The sequence below is a fragment of the Rhinolophus hipposideros genome (assembly GCF_964194185.1).
Source record: "Rhinolophus hipposideros genome assembly, chromosome: 21".
Taxonomy (NCBI): domain Eukaryota; kingdom Metazoa; phylum Chordata; class Mammalia; order Chiroptera; family Rhinolophidae; genus Rhinolophus; species Rhinolophus hipposideros.
The window spans coordinates 20768586-20789614 of NC_138067.1; the positions used below are offsets into that span (position 1 = coordinate 20768586).

Genomic DNA, 21029 nt, shown 5'->3' on the forward strand with positions numbered 1-21029 from the left:
TTCCAAACACCAAAGGATAACTCACATCTTTTAAACGTTTGAAAAAGCCATACAGTTATATATGGAGGCATGAATTAGCAGTTCTTGCATACTTTTTTGGTAAATAAGAATTTTTAGTTTCTATTATTAATTCACAATCTTATGTTTTCATTAAACTGTATTTACAGTACAAAGTTCCCAAAACAATTTTGGGGTTGGTGCACAGGAGTAAGGAGGGCAGCAAGCGTATTTTTATGAGGGAATTTTCTTGTATGAAGGATGATTTAATGTTAATGTGATATGTGTTTCTCATTGTGTCATAATTAGTATGTAGAGGGAATATAGGGTGGTAATAACAATGTTAGCTCCTATGAAAATGATAGAAATATTAGACCATGAGGATGTTGATATTATCTACGAATAATTCTCCAATTAAATTAATTGTTGAGAGTAAAGCTAATAGTCATCATACTGCTATCAGTGGAAGAACTGTTTGTAGGCTGCTAGCTAAAATTATACTTTAGCTATGAATTTGTTCATAATTTGAGTTTGCTTGGCAGAATAGTATTGAGGATGTAAGGCCGTGTGTGATTATCAGGGCTGTGGTTCCTGTGTAGCTTCAAGGTGTTTGAATAAAGATAGCTCCAATTACTAGTGCTACATGGCCGATGGGAGAGTGATGCGATGAGTGATTTTTAAGTCTGGGTGGTGTAGACAGAAGTGGTTATAGTTAGGCTCATAAGGATAGTATTAAGAAGAGGTATGCTGTAAAGTTCGGGGGTTAGCATTATTGTAACTCACGGCATACCATAGCCCCCTAGTGGAAGTAATAACAGCCGCAAGAACTACAGATGGGTGCTAATGATGGCGGCTTCTACAAATGCTTTTGGTAGTCATAAATGGAGGCTGTGGAGAGGCATTTTTACTATAAATGCTATTATGCATGGTAGTCATAGAAAAATATTAGATCAAGAAGTAGGCAGAGGGGCCGGCCCGGTGGCGCAGGCGGTTAGAGCTCCATGCTCCTAACTCCAAAGGCTGCCGGTTCGATTCCCACATGGGCCAGTGGGCTCTCAACAACCAAAAAAAAAAAAAAAAAAAAAAAAAGAAGTAGGCAGAGGATGAATCCAGATTTTCCTATACAGTTTTGAATATAGATTAGTGCAATGAGGAGTGGAAGTGATCCCACTTGTAAAACAGGAAGTAAAGTCGTTCTGTTTGACTTCCTCAGCGAGTGGTAAGGCACTAGTGTCGCTTCAAATAGAATGTAAAATAGGATGTTCTGTGGCAGTAAATGTTATAATTAGTAATATTGGCATATCCTGGAATTGTCAGAAATGCAGAATCTTAGGCCTCGCCCCAGAACCTGCATTTAACAAATGCATTTACCAGATGATTTTGTACACATCAAAATTTGAGTAGCACTCTAAAACAGCTCCAACATGTGGTCCACTGACTAGAACTGTTTTCTAGTCCAAGATAAGTACAGAAATTGAGAGTAAGCAATTTATAAACTTTTATAGCAGTTGGGCAGACTAATTTTAGGTCTTTTGAATCTAATTTTCAAAATGGAGCTTGTATTTTATAGGCCTCTGTTCTATTTCACTTTTCTAGTAATTATTTTTTATTGTATTTTACAAAAATACCAGTCCCTTATGGACTGGAATGTTTTTAAAGAAGCCCTTCATGTTAGTTTGAGAAGCGCTGCTTAGTTAGCTTTTTTGTTTCAACACTCTTCATCTCATAGTAGATTCTCAACAAATGTTAGTGAATAACTGCTTAATGAAATAACAACATTTTTTGGCCTATATTTGAATTTTTGACAGCAAAATGTTCTTCATCATTACCTGGTTCAAGAGATAAGAAGAACCCCATCTATGTAGCCCCAACTATGAACAGTCCAATTAAGTGCCAAGAAAGAACCTTGAAAGAGAAGAAACTTTTCAAGCTGACAGGAGATACTTTGGGTATGGCGATAATGGTAGCATGTTGGTACTGCAGCACGTTTCCCAGCAAGGAGAGTGGGCGTGAGAATAAAATGGAAAATATAGACTGGGGAAAGGCATTTTAAAATAGTCATCTTTAAAATTCTGGATTCCAGTAAACAAGGTGGTATGGTAAATGGAAAGATTCCTGAACTTGGAGTCTTGAGCTCTGAGTGCTTGAATAAGTCACTTTTTCTACCTACGAAATCTAACAACAAAATGATGTATTAGGTCAGTGCAAAAGTAATTGCAGTTTTTGCAATTATTTTTAACCTTTTAAAACGCAATTACTTTTGCACCAACCTAATACATACTTGACAGGGTGGAGGAAAAATGAATGTGCTTTGAAAAATGGCTATCCTATCAATACAAAGTAACTGATTCAGCACAGCTAGTGTTCGGATTCCCAGAACCAAAGAAGACAAATTCTGTTTTGAACACGCCTTTCCTTCTGGTGAGCACTGGTAGAGAGGGGGAATAACAGGAGGAAGGGAGCAAGGAGGGAGGGTTCTTCTTTAGTTCTAAGAACTAAAATACACAATTTTAGTGTGGGATTTTAAGTAACATTTCTAATTAGTGGCAGAATAATTCTAGGAAGAAATACATACAAAGGGTGCCAAAAAATATACATATTTTAAGAAAGGAAAATACTATATTAAAATTGTAATACTTAATATATACCAATAACAAAAGATGAATACAAGTCATGTGTATACATCTTTGAAACCCCGAGTAAAATATACCAGGGGTGCCAAAAAAAAGTATACAAGTGGACACTTTGGTCAGTGTTGCTCAAGCAGTAATTTGCCGTAAATCATAAGTGTCTGGACGCTGATGGTAACCACTTTGAGCACCTCTTGTAATAGCAGAAGTCAAACGTGATTGCATTCATCTTTTAGTATAGATATATATTGAGTATTACAATTTTAATAGTTTTTTCTTTTCCTAAAATGTGTATACATTTTTTTGGTACCCTCTATATATTGATTAGCATTAAGAGCCAAATGCTTTGGCTTATCTCTTTACAATTATTAGGTAGAACCATATGAAACTGCCAATTTTTGATTGTTTTTGATCTATAAAAGTCTATATAGGTTTAGGAAAAATTAAGAAAAGTTGTAGAGGCTTTCTAAGCTAAAGGCTCAATGGTTATTTTTTCCTCTTCTACAATAGTACAAATCGTCTTCCTCATCCTGTTGATGACTACAGTCTACTCTGCACAGAACTCTAGTAGATTTTACCTCCATCAAGCTCTCCAGAAGAGCTTTTCTCACCGTTTTTCAGAGATCAAACTTCTTAAGTATTTCTACCCCTGGGCCAGTCACACCCTCCTTCCTAACCTGTACGGACATTACAGAGGTAAGAACACAGTCCTTGGCCCAGCTGGGACACAGTGAATTTTCCAAATCCTCCTACCATGACACATTAGAACACTGGAGATAGGTAGCTGACTTTTTCAATATGGCTGCACCTCTGTGGGCCCCCCAAGGATCCACTCCTTAGACTTCATCTAAGCAGGCTCAGGTTTATGTCACTTCAGTCAAGGGTGATCAGGCCCAAGGGGCTGATTCCCACTGGTAAGTCTCACAAGAGACTGATAAACAAGAATGAGAATTTATTCACTTAAAGCATGAAGAGTAACGGGAGTGATTCTTGGGACTGTTTGCCTCCTTGTGAAGGAGGGAACCACATGTAGTGAGCACAGAACCAGGAAAAGTGTGACCAGAAAGATCTCCACACCAGATCATATTTTGATATATTGTCTGTCTTTTCTAAGTCTGTGACATGTCTGTAACTTTTATGTGGTTATCCAGTCCAGTTCCACAAATACATATTGAACATCTTGTATGCTGGGAACTGTCCTAGAAGTGAATGATAAAAAGGGACATGATATGGTTTGTATCCTCAAAGAACCTCACCACCAGGAGGAGCTGGTATGCTTTGCCCTGGGCAATGTTAGAGAAATGCTAAAAAAAAAATCTCTTTCCTGAGGAACACTTCTTGTTCAATATTTTTCACCAGTTACCAACAGTTTGTCATATTATTACTTTATATCTTATTAAGTAAGCTGTATTCTGGAAATGCGTTGCATTCATTTATCTCAGGATTGGTGGCTTCCTGTTGGGATTTGGAACATTTCCTAGGTTCCTGAAAGAAATCCAAAAGACATGTTCATCTCAGCAAACATTTAGTTTTTCCTGAAAGGTGTACAAGGTGCAGTTAGGAGAGTTTTTACAGATGGCATCTCCTGTTCATTGCATGTTCTTTGTAGTTCGGTTTTAGATGACAACAGTTCTAGGTTCAGGGCATATTCCATTCCAGTTTGTAACTGTCTATGCTGAAGAAAATACTAACTAGATAAAAAGTAAACTGAGCTGTGTGGGGCTAAGGCCAGTGCCATCATGAGAGGCATAGTTCTCTTCTTGGACTCGTTGGTTCTGCAGTTCAGTGTCATGGTCCAAAAGCACAGACCCAGAAACCAGACTGCTGGGTGCATACACATCCTTGCTCTCCATTTACCAGCAGTGTGTTCTTGGGTAAATTCCTCAACCTTCTGAGCCTTAGTTTCCCCATCTACACATTGGGGCTAATCTTAGGATCTACCCTATAAAATTAATATGAAGATCAGAAGCTTAGTAGATCTAAGTGTTTAGAACAGTGTATTAGTACATAGTATTCACTGGATAAGTGTTAGCTATTATTATTAACTGTGGCAACTGGAACTTAGGCTAATCTGCTAGAACCACAAAGGTACATGAGTTACCTGGACATATAAAAACAACAGCATTCTATACATGTAGATAAAGAAGTAGAACTAAATAAACATGGGTGAAGCACAGTCAAAATTGGCACTAAAATGGTTACCTCTTCATCTCCAAAAACTCTTTACTTTCAGAATTGCTGTAGCCCAGTCATATTAGTCCAGCTACTTTCAGGAACATTGAAGCCCAAGCCATTCACGACAGATAATCTGTATCTTGTAAATACATAACTGTCCTAAATAGCATGGTCCACTGTTTAATCACATTTAGGGAAAGGTCTTTTTCTTTGTAGGATTGAATTTAAATTTCTCTTGCAGTAATTTAAGCTTGATTTTTCTCTTTTGACTTTCTTCTGAGATGGAAAACAACTGATCAAAATTTAGCAGAGTTGTATATATTTTTCATTTAGGAAATACAAAGTGAGACCGTATTTGAAGGTTGTCACTTCTTACCTTTCTCTTTTATCTTCTGCAAAACTCTGTCCTTTAATAACTACTGCAAGCCTCTTCCTACCAAATTCTCTAACATAATCATACTTTCATATTAAAATATTTAATAATTAAAACATGAATATGGAGAAAATTCAATGTACAACTGTATATTGTGCAACTCTCCTTTGTTCCATGATCCCCCTTCTCTATTTCCAAGAGGCAACTACATGCCCAATTTATTATAATTCTTTCAGAGGTAATCTATATTTGCAAATATATTTAAGGATAAATGGTAGCATACTGTAAACATTGTCATGCATTTTGCTCTTTTCCCTTAATAATTTACCTGGAAATTGTTTCAGCATATAAAAGCTATCCCTATTATATTTTATTCATTTACTATATAGTATTCCATTGTATGGATGTATCATAATTTATTTAACCAGCTCCTAATTGATAAACATTTGATAGTTTCCAATCTTTTATTGTTAGCAATATTACCATTAATACCATTTTACATATGTATTTCACATGTGTATAAATATATCTGTAAGATAAATATCTTGAAAAGATTTGCTAAAAATGTATATACATTTTTAATTTAGAAAGATTATTGCCAAATTGTTCTCCTTCGTTGTACCAGTTACACTATCATGAGCAATGTACATGTCATGGGATGTAATGTCTCCATTACAATGTATGCAATGTAATGTCTCCAACTGCCCGATGAAAATTGGTATTTTCAAACAATACACATAGCTTTGAAATCTACAAAAGGCTTTGCGACTGCACTCATGAGAAAATGTAAGTTAAAACTAAAATAAGGTACTATTTTTCACCTCCACCACGGGCAAAACTTGCCTCTGTTCTTGCCCTTCTTCATTCCATCCTCCCCATGTTATTTTGTTTAAAACATAAATCTGTGTTTCTCCCTTGTTCAAAATGTCTCAATGGATTCCATCACATTTAAAATCCCAAACCCTTTCCAAAGCTTACAAAGACCTGCGCAGTCTGGCCCCAGCAACATCTGTTCATGTCCTTCCCCTCTCACCCTCATTCACTCTGCTTCAGTTACGCAAGCTTCTGTGCTCTCCCCAGATACAACAAGTGTGTTGTCGCCTGGCAGGCTTAGAACTTGCTGCTGCCCTGATATTCACATTTATTAGTTTCTCTTATAAGCCACCCCCTCAGAGAAACTTTCTCTAATCGCCCTTCCTCCTAAATGAAAAGTGCTGCTCCCTCCCCACAAAACTCTCTACCCCTTCATCCTACTTGACTTTTCTTCACAGCACTAGCAGTACCTGAATACTGTCTGATTGTTGCTGTCTCTCTCCCTCCTCAGATGTGAGCTCTCTGTGGATAGGGAGGGGCTCTCTCTCGTCCACTGCTGTGTCCCAGCACCTGTTACTAAAACAGGACCTGCTATACGTGAGCACTCAGTAGGTACTGATTGGAAAGACTGAATGAATATCGTTCCATCATCTTTGCCTATCTGTCATCGGGCTGCTTGGTTTTGTTTGCTTATTTTGATAAGTGGGAATCTTTTGTGTGTTAAGAGGTTATTTAGTTGTAGATAGAGATTTAGATATTTATATAGGTACAAACTAACAAATTAATTTAGGGAACTGCTATCTTTTATTCTTTTCCTAGCTGGGAATATGGTATGCTTTTCTATTCTCATCTCATCCTTAGTAATATTCAAAATTGCACTCCATGTAATTCTTGCACATCTCGTTAGGTTTAGTTTACCTTTTGTGTTGCTGTTGTAAATGAGATCTTTTATTTCTCTATACCTCCTAAGTAAATATTGCTTGGATATATGAAGACTATTGATTTCTTTATATCTAGCACTCAGCCACTTTGCTGAATTATCTTTTTGTAATAATTTTTAGGTTGATTCTCTTTCTCTCCCAGACTTCTTGAGGTTTAATTGTCAAAAACTGCATATATTTAAGGTACAATATGATGTTTTGGTATACAAATATATTGTGAAATGATTACCACAATTGAGCTAATTAACATTTCCATCTCCATAGTTACCTGTTTTGTTTTTGGTGTGGAAAGTTATAGGGCTGTTGCAGGATCTTCAGTCAGAGTGTTTGGTGAGCTTGCCTCCAGGGGCTCCTGGACCATGGCTGAGGGGGACTAGAGCTGGGTCACGGGGCTGACGTCTGCACGCCTATTATCTGAGGCACGAGTGACTCCTCCTGGGTCCCTTGTAGTGCTGGTGGCAGGACCAAGGTCAGATGGCACTGGAGCTAAGTCCATAGGATGACAAAGCTATTTCTAGGACTGTAGCCTGGCCCACAATTGGTGAGTCAGCCAACTGCGTGGGACCTCCCTTCTCAAAACGGACTTGTTGGTCTTGGACTCCGCGGGAGTTTCATAATCGCCTCCTTAAATCCCAAAGCTCCCACAAAGGCATGTTTGTCTGGAGTGCTGCCAAATTATTGTTGAGGAGATACAAGCAGAAATCTCATATCCCACCATCGTGCTGACGTTTCACTTGATTCTCATGATCTATCTAGATCATTATCTACAAATTATAATTTTACTTCCTTTTTTTTTTACTTATATGCCCTTTTTTAAAAAATTTGTTTCCATTTGCTAGAAACTCCTAAAGTGTTTTTAAAGACAGTGGTCACACAAAGTGTTCATTTTTTGTTACTAACTTAATGAGGCAGTTTTTACAGTGGCTCCTTGTACTCTCTCATTAGGATTTATAACTGATGGGAACGCCTTTCTTTTGGGCAACGTTCTCCTTCGTCAGATTCGCACTCCTGGTGCCAAAGCCTTTCCAATTGGAACGTTTCCCCAAGAACAAGTGAAGACATCTCACCAAGACCTGGAGGATACAGAGAACTACGGGGTTAACTGGCAGCCCCTTGAAGCCAACAGCACAAAAGCAGACAGCATTTGGCATTATCAGAATCAGGAGACACTGGGTGGCTATCCCATCCAAGGGGAATTTGCAACTTACTCAGGAGGAGGATATGTTGTCAGACTTGGAAGAAACTCCACTACTGCGAGCAGGTGAGCAAGACTGAGCCCTAAACAAAAGGGTCAAGATGTCTGCTTCTGTCCATTCTAGGACGAGAAGGAATTAGTGACCCGTTTGAGGAGTTTTGACAGCCACCATGGTACTAAACTGTGAAACCTACTGACTTTTATACTGTTAAGGAAATGTCTTTTAGTTGAACAATTTCCTTATTCAACCTCAAACTAGCAGGTATGTTTTGGTTTGCCAATTCTCATTCCTTTTCTCACCTGGAAAAACATCAATTTCAATTCTAGCTGCAGTTAAACTCAGGTACCTCTAGCTTAGGCAAACTGTACTCATCAAATATAAAACACTGCCCTTCGTGGATCACCATCAATCCAAAATTCAAATGCCAAAATTAAATTGCCAGAGACTTATGGTTTTGTATATGAATCCTGAGAGGCTTTGTCATTATGTATGAAAAAGTCTAAATCAAAATGATTATCTCTTCATTTAAGTTTATAGCAAGAAATTAATCAAAAACAATGCCAACCAAATGCCATTTCTACCCCTTAACACCTCTCAAAACTGAATAGCTGTTAGTAAAGAGTAGCTTAACACTTCAAATAGAGAAGTAGTTGACCCAGCATATAAAACTAATTCCTCCTCAGACCTTCATTGCCAAATACGTTCTTGAACATTTAACCTTGGTGTGATTACTACTGTGAGATTTTGATTTTTATAGCCTTCTAAATTTATATTCATGTTAACACTAGTGAAAGACTGGTCATTAGTAACCATATGAAATATTGTACAGGCAAACCAGACTGGGAAATGCAGCTACTCAGGTGGTATACTACTGGAAAGGCCAGGGCATTTTCCTGCTTTGCAGGGTTGAGTGGGCAAAGTAGCAGTGCTGTCCTTCTGTTTTCCCAGAGTCCTGCAACATCTGGAACAGAGCCACTGGCTAGACCGTTTCACCAGAAGTCTCTTTGTGGAATTTGTGGTCTTCAATGCTAACGTGAACCTGTTCTGTGTAGTGACCCTGATTTTGGAATCCAGCAGTGTGGGTATGACAGCCTCTTCTCTCCTCTCTGTGACTTGGGTATCTCAGAGTCCCAATTTCTTATACCATTACAAGACATTTTATTTTTTTTTTATTTTTTTATTTTTTTATTTTTTTTGTGAGAAGTAAGAATTTTAATAAAATTTGGAACTCTGATCCATAGATCAGAGTTTTCGGGTGATTTCTTTTTTTTTTTTTAATTAATTTTATTGGGGTGACAATTGTTAGTAAATTTACATAGATTTCAGGTGTACAATTCTGTATTACATCATCTATGAATCCCATTGTGTGTTCACCACCCAGAGTCAGTTCTCCTTCCATCGCCATATATTTGATCCCCTTTACCCTCATCACCCACCCCCCACCCCCTTACCCTCTGGTAACCACTAAATTACTGTCTGTGTCTACGAGTTTTTGTTTCTCATTTGTTTGTCTTGTTCTTGACATTTTATTTTTTTTAAGATTTTATTGGGGAAGGGGAACAGGAGTTTATTGGGGAACAGTGTGTACTTCCAGGACTTTTTCCAAGTCAAGCTGTAGTCCTTTCGACCTTAGTTGTGGAGGGCACAGCTCAGCTCCAGGTCCAGTGGTGGTTGTTAGTTGCAGGGGGCGCAGCCCACCATCCCTCGTGAGAGTCAAACTGGCAACCTTGCGGTTGAGAGCCCGTGCTCCAACCGAGCTACCTGGCCACCGGGGAGCCGAGCGGCAGCTCACTGATGTCATTCTAGTTGCCGAGCACGCAGCTCGCTGGCCCAAGTGGGAATCGTAACTGGAAGCCCCGCCCCGTTGCCCAGAGCTCAGGCTCTAACCTACTAAGCCACCCGGCTGCCCAACAAGACATTTTAATTAAAGTTACTACACATAATTTTAAAGGTCAAATAGTTCAATGCAAAAACTAGCAGTCCTCATTCCCCACCCCATTCCTGCTCCCCAGAGACTGCTACTGTCCGTTTTCAATCTGATTCTTTCGGAATTTAAAAATTAACATGCTTATTTTATGAATCTTCGGTTTTAGATAGTATTTTTTATGATAATTTACTTTCTTATACCCACACATACTCCTAACATACACACCTTTCTGTTTCCTCATTCTCCCAAATATAGTAATATAATCTATGCTTAATATTGAGTATTTCCATTATTGTGATAATATTTTTCAAAGATGAGCCATGTAACATACTACAATTTCCTTTCTTTCACAGGGAACTTTCTAGGGAACTGTTTTCCCTAGAGTTTATTACTTTTTTTTAATTTGCTTGGTTTTGCATGCATTCTATCATTAATTCATCACCTCACTCTTCCTAGAAGTAAAAATCTCATTCTGGGGTGGCCAGATGGCTCAGCTGGTTAGAGCGCGAGCTCTCAGCAGGGTTGCCGGTTCAGTTCCCACTTGGGCCAGTGAGCTGCGCACTCCCCACAACTAGATAGAGAAGGACAACTTGGAGCTGATGAGCCTTGAAGAAACACACTGTTCCCCAATATTCCCCAATAAAAAATTTTTTAAAAAATCTCATTCTGTTCAAAAGTATCACATAACCTATGATTTGATCTTAAGAGACACCCTCTCTAGGGGCCTCCATCCTTTTAGCACAGTCTGGATTGGTTATTCCCTAGGCCTGCTCTAGAGCTCTTATCCTAGATTCTCCCTTCACTGTCATCCTAAGGATCATCTTTACCCCTTTCCTCTCTGTTGGATCCCATTTCTCCTAGATCCTATGTCTTCCTCTCTTGGTTTACTTTCTCATTTTGCTGGAGCACATCCTACAGTAACTTCCTGAAAGGGTGCAAGGGAAGTAAATTTTTTGAAGCCTTACATGTCCAAAAACAATTGTTTTCTGCCATCACATTTGATTGCTTATTTGACTGGGTACAACTTTTTTACAGAACTTTGAAAAGTGTATCTCCCTTGCCTTTTAGTTTCTCACACTACTTGCAGTATGATGAGGCCCCTGCTCCCAAAAGGTTTCAGAATTGTCTTTGTCCCCAGGTTTATAAAAGGACCTGACCTCATGGTGAGTCCTTTCATCTGGAAACGTGTCCTTAAATTCTGAGAATATTTCTTGAGTTTTTCTTTATAAATTTCTCCTCTATTTTTTCTGTTCTCTTTTTCTGATAATCCTGGAATTTTGAGGTAGTAACTCTTGGACTGATCCTCTGATTTTCACTTTTATTTTCCATCTTTTCCTTCTACTTTCTGAGATTACTTCAAGTTCTAAACAATTTGAATTTTTCATTTTTACAATTTTATAATTTTTATAATTTCCAAAAATTTTTCAGTCTCCTGTTCTTTTGTAGAATCAATATCCTCTCAACTCTGAAGATACGGGAGATGCCAAAAAAATGTATCCACATGACTTGTATTCATCTTTTGTTTTGGTATATACTAAAATTTTAATAGCTTTTTCCTTTCTTAAAATGTGTATAAATTTTTTTGGCACCTTCTGTATTATAGGTTCATTTTATTTTTATTAGCTCCTTCACTTCCTCTGATTCCTCTGAGCTTTTCAATTTTTATTTTCTATTTTCTTTTGCTCTCCAGTTTTCAATTTAGAGGTTTAAGTATCTGGCTGTTCTTTCATATTTAAGAGACAGGCAGTTAGAAAAGAAAAAGAAAAAAAAGCAAGTGGTTAGGAGCTCAGCTGGTATCTATAAGAGGGACTCTCCAAACTCCTGCCTTGAGGATATAAGCCTGTTAACACTTCTCCAGAGCCAGGTAAGAGGACTGGGAAGGACCTCACCATGATGCAGTATGTAAACTTTCTCTTAATTCCCTTTTCCAGTAGACTTGCAGACATCCAGTGAGTTCAGATTCTCTAGTTCAACATCACTAGGAAATATAAACCTCTAGTCTCGGGGTCATGAAAGGGGGGATCTAATTGCTTACGTTTAAACTTGAAATTCTATTTTCAGTTCCACTTGATCCTCTACCTTCAGAGGTACCTGAAGCCTCCGATTCCTCAGCCTTTCCTGGGTTTTGTGGTAAGAATTGGCTGGCTTCTAGGTTTCCTGCACTGCTTAGGTTTCAGCTTTCTTGAATCTGGTCAGTGTCATTCACCAATTTTCCGACTTCCAACAGTTTATAACTCTCATTTGCCCTCCTCTTCTTCATCTTTGTTTTTATCCCTTCTTTGTCATTGTAGTGGCATTTGGTGAGGGTCTGGAAGGAAACTGGTACATTCAATTCCCCTACCTTTAATAGGAAGTCTGTCCTAATCCTACTTCCTTTCTCCTTTCTTCTCTCCCCAGAATTTGCCCACAAGTGTCCATGTACCACCAGATGTTACTTCTAATCAGGAATTTTTTCTTCCCAGACCCACACAGAGGAGACCACTGCTCTTACACTTCTAAATGGAGTGTGAAGCCTTCCTGAGAGTCTTCCTAGGGTTTTTATTGTTAACTACCAAAAAACTAGGGGTAAAATAAACAGGGGGAGAAGTCCCAGTCTTGAGAGCTACCTATGTGAAGCAGGAATTCCTTTGTTCTTAAAATGTACTTTTTACTACAAGGGGTGCACCTTAGTTCTAATATTTTGGGGCTTTATGTAAAATTATATTCACAAGACCTTTCACGTGTTTATAAAACATCAACAATCTGTCTTTCCAGGTGGAGTCTGAAGCTTTTTAGCCTATCTATATAAACATCTGAGTATTCATGGGATACTATTAGTGCTTTATACACGCAAAATAAATCTGAAATGGTTAATGGTTAATTTCTGAAAATGTATTTTAAATATCTTTAAACAAAAGTGCCACGCTAACATTTAATTCCATTCCCCACCAGTTTTTCCATTGCAGTCATTAATTCTGTTCAAAATCATGTTGCAACAGCACAACAGGTCAATTTATCTCTGCAGTTATTGTAACTTGGTAAGAGTAACACCTATAATAGCTGTTAAGTCACTGACACTGCACTGCCCTTGAGGTGGGATCAAGTACAGTCTTCTCCTCTACTGACTAGTGCAGTCGGCACATTTCTCCAATAGCTTTGCATACATGAGCTCACTTAATATTCATGACATCTTTCCAGGAAATACTAAGTTTAGAACCTCAGAAACATTTGAAATTGATTATACAGGAATAATTGAGGTTATTTCAAAGAGTTTGAAGTAAAAAGAGCTACTCTTGACTATAAATGTTCTTTGTTATTCTCAGGTGCTTTCTTTGCCTCTGTAAGACTGGACACTTTAACTTCCTTACAGACATCAAAGGACTTTGCCTGGTCTGTCGTCTCACAAGTCCTCTATTATTTACTGGTCTGTTACTATGGCTTCATACAGGTGAGTTGAAAATGTTAGATGTAAGATTCTCAAGATTGCCAGGATATTATTTAGGGAGCTCCACAATGAGCTATTACTAGAATTATGACTACGATTTTGATTCTTTCCAGAAGCTTGACCTCAGTTAAAGGCTGACTGGTTTTCCACAGAGTAGCTCTTTGAATTTTCAAGAGTTAAAGAATTAAGTCTGTAGAAAGAATATTTTTTGTACAGTTGTATTACCCTAATATAAGGTAACATCAAGAGATTGGAAGTATGATGAACAGAGCAAGTACTCAAAAGTACAGATGACTGGCACCCAAAAGAGAATGTATCTCAAGTCAAATATAATGTTTTATCTTCATGCTTGATAACGAATTTAGAAGTTTTTTAAGTTTAAGCAACAATAAAAAAAGAAGACTGTACCCATGAAAGTTGTATTAGAGAAGGCCACCTTTTCTCTAAGTAGCAGCTCTGAGTGACTGCAGAGCAGAACCAAGACCATAACCCGTTGTGTCCAAGTTGGATTTAACAAGTCCCCAGCTGAGTGCTCTGCCAGTGTTCCTAACACTTCATTAAGGAGAGACCTGGATAATCTTCCAGGTAAGCAGTAGTGACTGTGGTGTCTGTTTAGGGTCACCGGCTGAAACAGCAGAGGTGGAGGTTCTTCACAAGGAAAAAGAACGTTCTGGACATGAGCATAATTCTTATTAGCTTTGTCATCTTGGGGCTTGACATGAAGCTTATTTCTCTACATAAGAAAAACATGGCACAATACCACTATGACCGTGACAGGTAAGAGGGAGCCAAGGATCACAGGACATTGCTCCTTGATGTCCAGAGTTTCCTGATTACAACCAAGTATTCTTTCAAACTCCCCCTCCTGCTCCACTGCTCTCCCAGATCTATATTTTTGTATAATACCAGAGTTAAACACAGAGCTCGGACTGATGTCCACATTAGAGAAAACAATTAACTAGAAGCCATCTATTACTGCTGATCACGTTGAAAAGCTCTTCTGCCTTTCACATAGCAAGGGCCACAAATTAATCATTATTTTGCACGCTGCCCAAGGAATAAAGCCTAAGGCATGACAAATGATCATCCTTTAAATAAAACCACAACACATAGTACATCCTTTAAAGCCAATGTGGTCGCTCTCTGGGTAGGGACATTCATCCATACTGAGATGTTCTGGTGTCCCTTTGCACACCTTCTCTGGTCTTTCTCAAGGGGAGAGCACATATTGTCACCTGATGCTTTTCTAACCTTTCGGTGGTCAAGAGCCTAGGCCACTGAACTGTACAGGACTGAGGCCGTGTGCCAGGAAGGCCTTACAGAGGGTTGTTTATGCAGGGGCAGTGGGTCTGTGCAGTTTGAATGATGTTGGCAGCTGCAGTCCAGCCTGCTGCTGTGTGGCACTGCCCAGGTCTTAGACAGTAAAAGAGCTGTGATCGAGTGCCAGCTTGCTCACATATACAGGGGTCTTCACGTAAAATTATGAATGCATCTCTCACATAATAAAACCTAATTGGTTTAAAAAAAAACAACAACCCCCATTGGTAAGTAACACCCCTCACCTCTAGTTTAATCATCTGTCTACTCTGAGCTGTTAAATCTATTAGAGGATCAATTACCTACTGCCAGAGAACAGTACAGGATCCGGGTTACAGAAAACAGACGAGCGTAATTGTATGTCTCATTGTGCTAACTCATCTCCTTTTGAGAGGAGAGATTTAACTGAAAGCAGAGCAAGAGAGAAAGCTTGATTTGATTTCTAGGATGAATTTGAAGTCAAGAAATCAGCTAGAGGTCACATTTCAAGGTTTCTTCAGCTCCCAACCAAATACATGGGTTTTTGCCAATCCTCTCATATCCACAAGTATAGAAGGCCACACGGGATGGCACAGTTCTTACATCAAGCGTTTGCACTAATAGGACTTAAAGAACAGCTGCACTTCAGCAGTGCGGACCCCGGACTCACAGGAGTTGACGATGACATACACTTGGTGCTGCCTAACTGTCAGCCTGCCTTGGTACAGGTTCATCAACTTCTCTGAGGCAAGAAAAGTGAACTCGGCTGTCATTCACCTCACGGGCTTCCTGGTTCTGTTGGCAACTGTTCAGCTATGGAACCTGCTGCATCATAACCCCAGGCTGCAGATCATCCACAGAACACTCAGCAAAGCCTGGGATGAGGTGGTGAGCTTCTCGCTGGTCATCCTGATCCTGCTGACAGGCTGTGCCATTGCTGTAAGCCTCCACTCATGGTTTCTTTGCCTAAGTGCTGTGATCTTGGAATCCCGTTGCTTCCCTTACAGAAAGGGTCACTATATGGAAAATCATCAGTTCAAGTTGGCAATGAGTTTGGAGAAAAGATAGTGGAGTAAGAAAGCTGGTTTTAGTTGTAGTTTCACACTTAATTAGTAGTATGACTTAAACTCAGGTGTTTGTCTCATCTCTAAAATGGGGAGAAAATTTAGCTCATAAGAATGTGAAGGTCAAATAAATTTGGTCAAATAAATTTATATAAAAATTGTGTAATTACAAAGGAATGTTTTGTATTTTTTAGGCATAGTAACTGGATGGCCACTAAGGAATTTCTTAAACTTCCATTCCTTTGGTCCTGTTGGTCTCATCCCCTTCAGCACTTCAGACAGAAAGAACCGCAGTCCCCCCACTGCTCTCCCCCCCTGACTGGTCTTTCTCCTCTGCAGTTTAACCTGCTGTTTGGATGGAGCATCTCCGACTACAGAACTTTTTTCAGCTCAGCGGTGGCTTTTGTTGGTTTCCTGATAGGAATCTCGAATCACAAAGAGGTGAAACCCTCCATCCTGTTTTCTCTATTTGGTTTACTATATTTAACAAGGGTAAAAATGTTTATAAAAGCAGCATACTTGAAAAGGGAACTTTAGATCCTTTGCCATTCTGGTTTATGACACTACCTCTGCATACAGCTTTTGAGTGGCTAGTACTCAAAAACCCGTCCCTTCCTAAGTATATAGTCCCGCCCCCCTTACTCCTTGTAGCCTTCATCTTATTGCCAAGAACACTGGGCTTGAACCTGGGATCTCATACCTGGCCAGATTAAGGTGGGGTTGCTGCTCCTTTCTTAATGGCCCTTTGAAATATACAATGAAAATGACAAAAAAAGAAAAATTAGGTACAATTCCAGGAAGAACTGTGATATTTGTTTACAGTTAATATTTATTTCAGAGAGCCTATTATTTTCTCCCAGTATCTACCAACACAAATCCCTTTCTATTCAACATAAAAAATAAAGTAGGAAATCCAGATGAGGATTTGGGTCCCAAACACATAAAGATTTTATCTGGGAAGAAAACCTTGCAGTTCAAATTAGTGAAACTGGCAAGATTTTCATCAAGGCTTATTTCAAAGGTTAGTAATTAAAATGGGTAAATTAACATAGTTTCTAATGTAGAAAGTTACCACCTTCATAAGATAATTGCTATTTTGGGTGGACTTTTTTGTGTGGTTCTAGTCCCAATCACTAGGGATGAAGCCCTCACCCCTGGACAGTCAAAATAATTAACTTTTGCTAACTTTCTGAGATTTTTTTAAAAAACTTTTCTGCTCTAATCATACAATATGAAGGGGAAATGGAGTATACTTATTGGGAAAAGTCTTATATCACAAACTCAGAGATTGCCCAAACTTCATATAATTAAGCACTTTTAACTAAGTGGATGATAGGCTGGTACTAGGAAATGTTTTGTCATATCAGAGCTTTCCATCACAGTGGTATTATAAGTATTCATGATCTAAGTTTTTGGGTTTGTTTTTTTTTCAAACAGTGCTCTACTAGCAACAATGAATGAGCCAATACCAAGGGAAAAATAAACACCTAAATTAATAAGATTGTTATGGAAATCATTCCAGTAAGCCCTAAATTTTAGAAAGCTCCCTTTATTCTGAAAAGTAAAGAATGGCAAAACTCAGTACTTATACTTTTCAAGATAATGAAGGGGAAAAAAACATACTAAATTAAAAGCTAGTTTTCTTTGGCTAACCTGTTAGATGTTGGAAAGCTCCTGTGTTTGGAGCAGAAGCTTCTTAGACTGGTAGAGACACTTTTCATTATCATTTCTGGTCTTTATTCTTTTAATACGCTTTTGCTACTCATTGAAGCTTCCACGTTTGGAGGTATTTTCCAGAACTACCAAAACTCACGAGCTTTGAATTATTTTAACTTTGCAACTCACCTGTTTTATTCTTGTGAAAGCCTTGAAGGCACAATTATTTTTACACCCTTAGTGTTAGTCATTCTTGTTCTTCTGTTCACTCAAAAGTATTCTTTTTAATAGTTTTGCTTTTCTCCCCAGTTTCCACCAGATGTGTTTTCTTGTGTGAATATATCCCAAACATTAGCATATAATTTAAATTTTTAAAGTAGAAATTAAACTGTCAGTGTTTACCCTTAGAGTGTTTTGTTGTCTTTCCAGATTATTGCTTTAGACCCAATCCTGGGCTCCCTTCTGATCCTCACCAGTGTCATCTTGATGGTACTTGTGATCATTAACCTATTTGTTTCTGCCATTCTAATGTCCTTTGGTAAAGAAAGAAAGTCCCTTAAGGTAGGTAACTCTGTGGCTCGGTTATCTGAAAGAGCGTTCATACAAAAACTTTCAAGAGCCGAAATGGCATAAAAGTAAAGAAGTAATTACCGTTATTCATATGGGAAATTTTTTGACCATTCTCAGACCCAAAAAATAACCCACTAGGTAACACATCCAATCTAAAATAACACTAACATATAGTAAAAGCAGGAATGATATCGTATACAGCTTATATAAAGTGGAAACAATGTATGTACAGTGTAATTTCACACACCAGTGCACACTGCCTCTATAACAGCTCACTGAAACTGCAAACACTGAACACTATTTTCACTTCTCGCCTTTTCATGAAAGCAAAAGTCCTCCTCAGATCAATGTCGGTTCGTGACAACAGATACTAACATAGGTCTTTCCTAAAAGTGAAGTGGCATAAAGAACTTTCGAAAAGCAGCGGATACCTGTATACACGTTTATGCCACTGGCAGATCTCAACTGTAGCTGCTTCAGACTGAAGCAGTGCACAGAACTAGCACATTCCTTCTATGAGTCTCCACAGCTCTGCCAACTATTTTCCCAGGAAACCCAGCTTAGTAAGAAGACAGCATTACATGCTACCCACTGTCCTATAAATAGCTGGCCTTCAACTATTACATAGCAGAAACACTCCAATGCCTGACAGCAAATCATTAAAAGGAAACAGTATCTTTACTATTTATATTGACTTTTTTTCTATCTGCTCCTTTCCGCCAACATTAGCAACAACTTCAATTTCCTTGCTTTTCTCCTTTTGTCTTCCAATAGACAGAAGCTTCACTGATAGATATACTGCTACAGAGGATCTCAAATTTATTAGGAATCCAGCGGCACCAGAATACAGGTGAGTAAACAGCTGTGACAGCAATGGGCATTGACACTAAAGTTTTAGAAGATGAACTGTCTTTACCATTACTTCAAAGCTAATACTTACCTTTGCATGGCATAGCTTAGAAAATTATAGGTGTTTATGATACACTTGAATCTTGTAAGTCAGTGAGGAATCAAAATCCCTTTGGTTGGAAGTTTTTACGTTTATGGATCTTGGCACTGTCAGTAAAGGGTTACTGCTGCAAGAGTGACTGACAGCCCATGAGTAGGCTCTGCTGCCAAAGCAGCAAGGCACAGAACACTCACAATGTTCCAGGATGGTTGTGGGAAGTAGGAAGGAATCAAACGTGAACTCACTGCAGCTTATTAAAAATAAACATACAAGCATGAGATGTGGCTGATGAGGAGTGTGTTTCTAACACTGTGCTCCCTGCCCTAACTTAATTAGGTTCTGGACCCAAGTCAGGAGCCTCTGCAAAGCCGAAGCGGAGTAACCAAGCAAACTCACAGATGCTCTCTAGGCTTAAATCCAGACATTGAAATGGACTCCTTACTGCTGCAGGCGTCCGCATGACCCAGAGAGCCTAAGGTAAGGGCTGGCTTCTGCACAACACGAGTCACTTGCTCATGTACTGCATCACTTCACCAAACCAGTGGGAAAAGCCGGGCACAGAATTTTTAACTTTATTATCAGCTACTGAGTTATGTATGAGATACAAACCAATCAAAAACATTAAAGAAAAGTTGCTTGAAACAAGTATGTACAGATCCATTACACAGAAGCCAAAGTCATTATCTTCCGATCCCAAAGCCATCCCTGTGGGAAAGGATGGCCTTACCTAGAGGGCAAAGGAACACATAAGTTACAACAGTAAGAGTCTTGTCCATCCAGGAAAGCAGCGAACTACAGCCACCTGGGCACCAAAATGTATGAAATCAGTTTTTAAAGGTTCTCTTAGTCGTAAAGTTTTCAAATGAAAACAGGGACCCCTCTTCTCCTGTAGGCTTTCCAACTCACTATTCAAGAGACTTGAATACTTCTATTAAGGCAACTGGAAGCCCACCTTAGCCTTGAATGGTGACTTCTGCCCAATTTGTGACCTGTCCGTCAGTAATGCAATCCAACAGAACATGCTATGGGAAAAACAGGAATTGATACATTGCTGCCCTCTGGTAAAAGGAAAACATAGCACTCAAATAAAGCAAAAGGCCACAGAGGGCTCCCTGAGAATCCAGCAGAACTAAAAGAGGCCTTCAACTTTCCAAAAAAACTTGCAACTGGATCCAGGTAGAATAGTGCCCTGCAGCAAGGAGTAGTGTATATGCCAATGAGAGGACCCAGCTTCCAAGAACTGTTACAATGGCTTCCTGAGTCATTTTCTCTCTCTCCCATTCATATTAGAGTGAGAAAACATACACCTTGGCCTTGATCCTCACTCACCGCAATCCCTCTGTACAGAGAGGTTTATTTCTACGTCTAGAACCACAGCACAGGGTGGAGATACTTCATGAAGTACTCTGTTCCATTGTCCAGCCATCTTTGGCAGCTCTTCCCATAATGCTTTTTACCTTCTCACTCCCCTGTGGAGGGATGGTGAGACAAGCATCACACTGACAGGAAACAGACAAGCACAGCTTACAGGAGCCAGCTGCTCCAGCCTCAGTGTCTCCAGTCGTTCGTCTCTTAGAAGCAATAAAGAACTGGAAAGCAGCAGAATTTGGTAGAGCAGGAAGAAAGCCTAGAGGAAGAGTGTGTTGGTGATGGTTAAGAGATGAAACAGAATTCCATGGAGATTCTTCGTTAGAAGGAGAAACTGCTCAGTATCAGCTCCCAAACTTGCCTGGTTTAAGAGGCCTAAGTTTTCTTTTTCAACTCTTCAAATCTCCGGGAAAGATCATCAAAGTCAATGTCCTCAGATGCTGAGGTACTGGCACCAGCAGATGCAGTTGGTAGTGTATCTGGCACAGATGGTAACTCTGGTAGTACAAAGTTGTCATAGGTATCCACAGGTCTGGAAGGGGGCTTTGCAGAGGCTTCTGGCTTGGATCCAGGACCTAATTAAATTAGGGCAAGGAGCAGTGTTACAAGTGCCAGAGAAGTGGCTCAGATCCTCAAAGCCCACAATCCCC

General features: G+C 39.1%; 2 protein-coding genes across 7 annotated transcripts in view; one reads left to right on the plus strand and one right to left on the minus strand.

Moving 5' to 3' along the window:
- Positions 1 to 18154, plus strand: part of PKD1L3 (polycystin 1 like 3, transient receptor potential channel interacting) — a 64667-nt gene extending 46513 nt beyond the window's left edge. Inside the window, 9 exon segments of the mRNA XM_081031719.1 lie at positions 1806 to 1946; positions 3138 to 3323; positions 7875 to 8190; positions 9074 to 9207; positions 13355 to 13479; positions 14093 to 14253; positions 15501 to 15711; positions 16176 to 16277; positions 17922 to 18154. Of these exon segments, the coding sequence (XP_080887845.1) occupies positions 1806 to 1946; positions 3138 to 3323; positions 7875 to 8190; positions 9074 to 9207; positions 13355 to 13479; positions 14093 to 14253; positions 15501 to 15711; positions 16176 to 16277; positions 17922 to 18125 (1580 nt within the window). The 3' untranslated portion in view covers positions 18126 to 18154.
- Positions 18155 to 19563: 1409 nt separating this feature from the next.
- Positions 19564 to 21029, minus strand: part of IST1 (IST1 factor associated with ESCRT-III) — a 28533-nt gene continuing 27067 nt past the window's right edge. For 2 of the 6 annotated variants that reach the window (XM_081031713.1, XM_081031712.1), the window contains one exon: positions 19564 to 20954. In XM_081031713.1, the coding sequence (XP_080887839.1) occupies positions 20755 to 20954 (200 nt within the window). In that variant the 3' untranslated portion in view covers positions 19564 to 20754. The remainder of the gene's footprint in view (positions 20955 to 21029) is intronic. The other 4 variants (XR_013992150.1, XR_013992151.1, XM_081031715.1 and 1 more) reach the window with 4 other exon arrangements.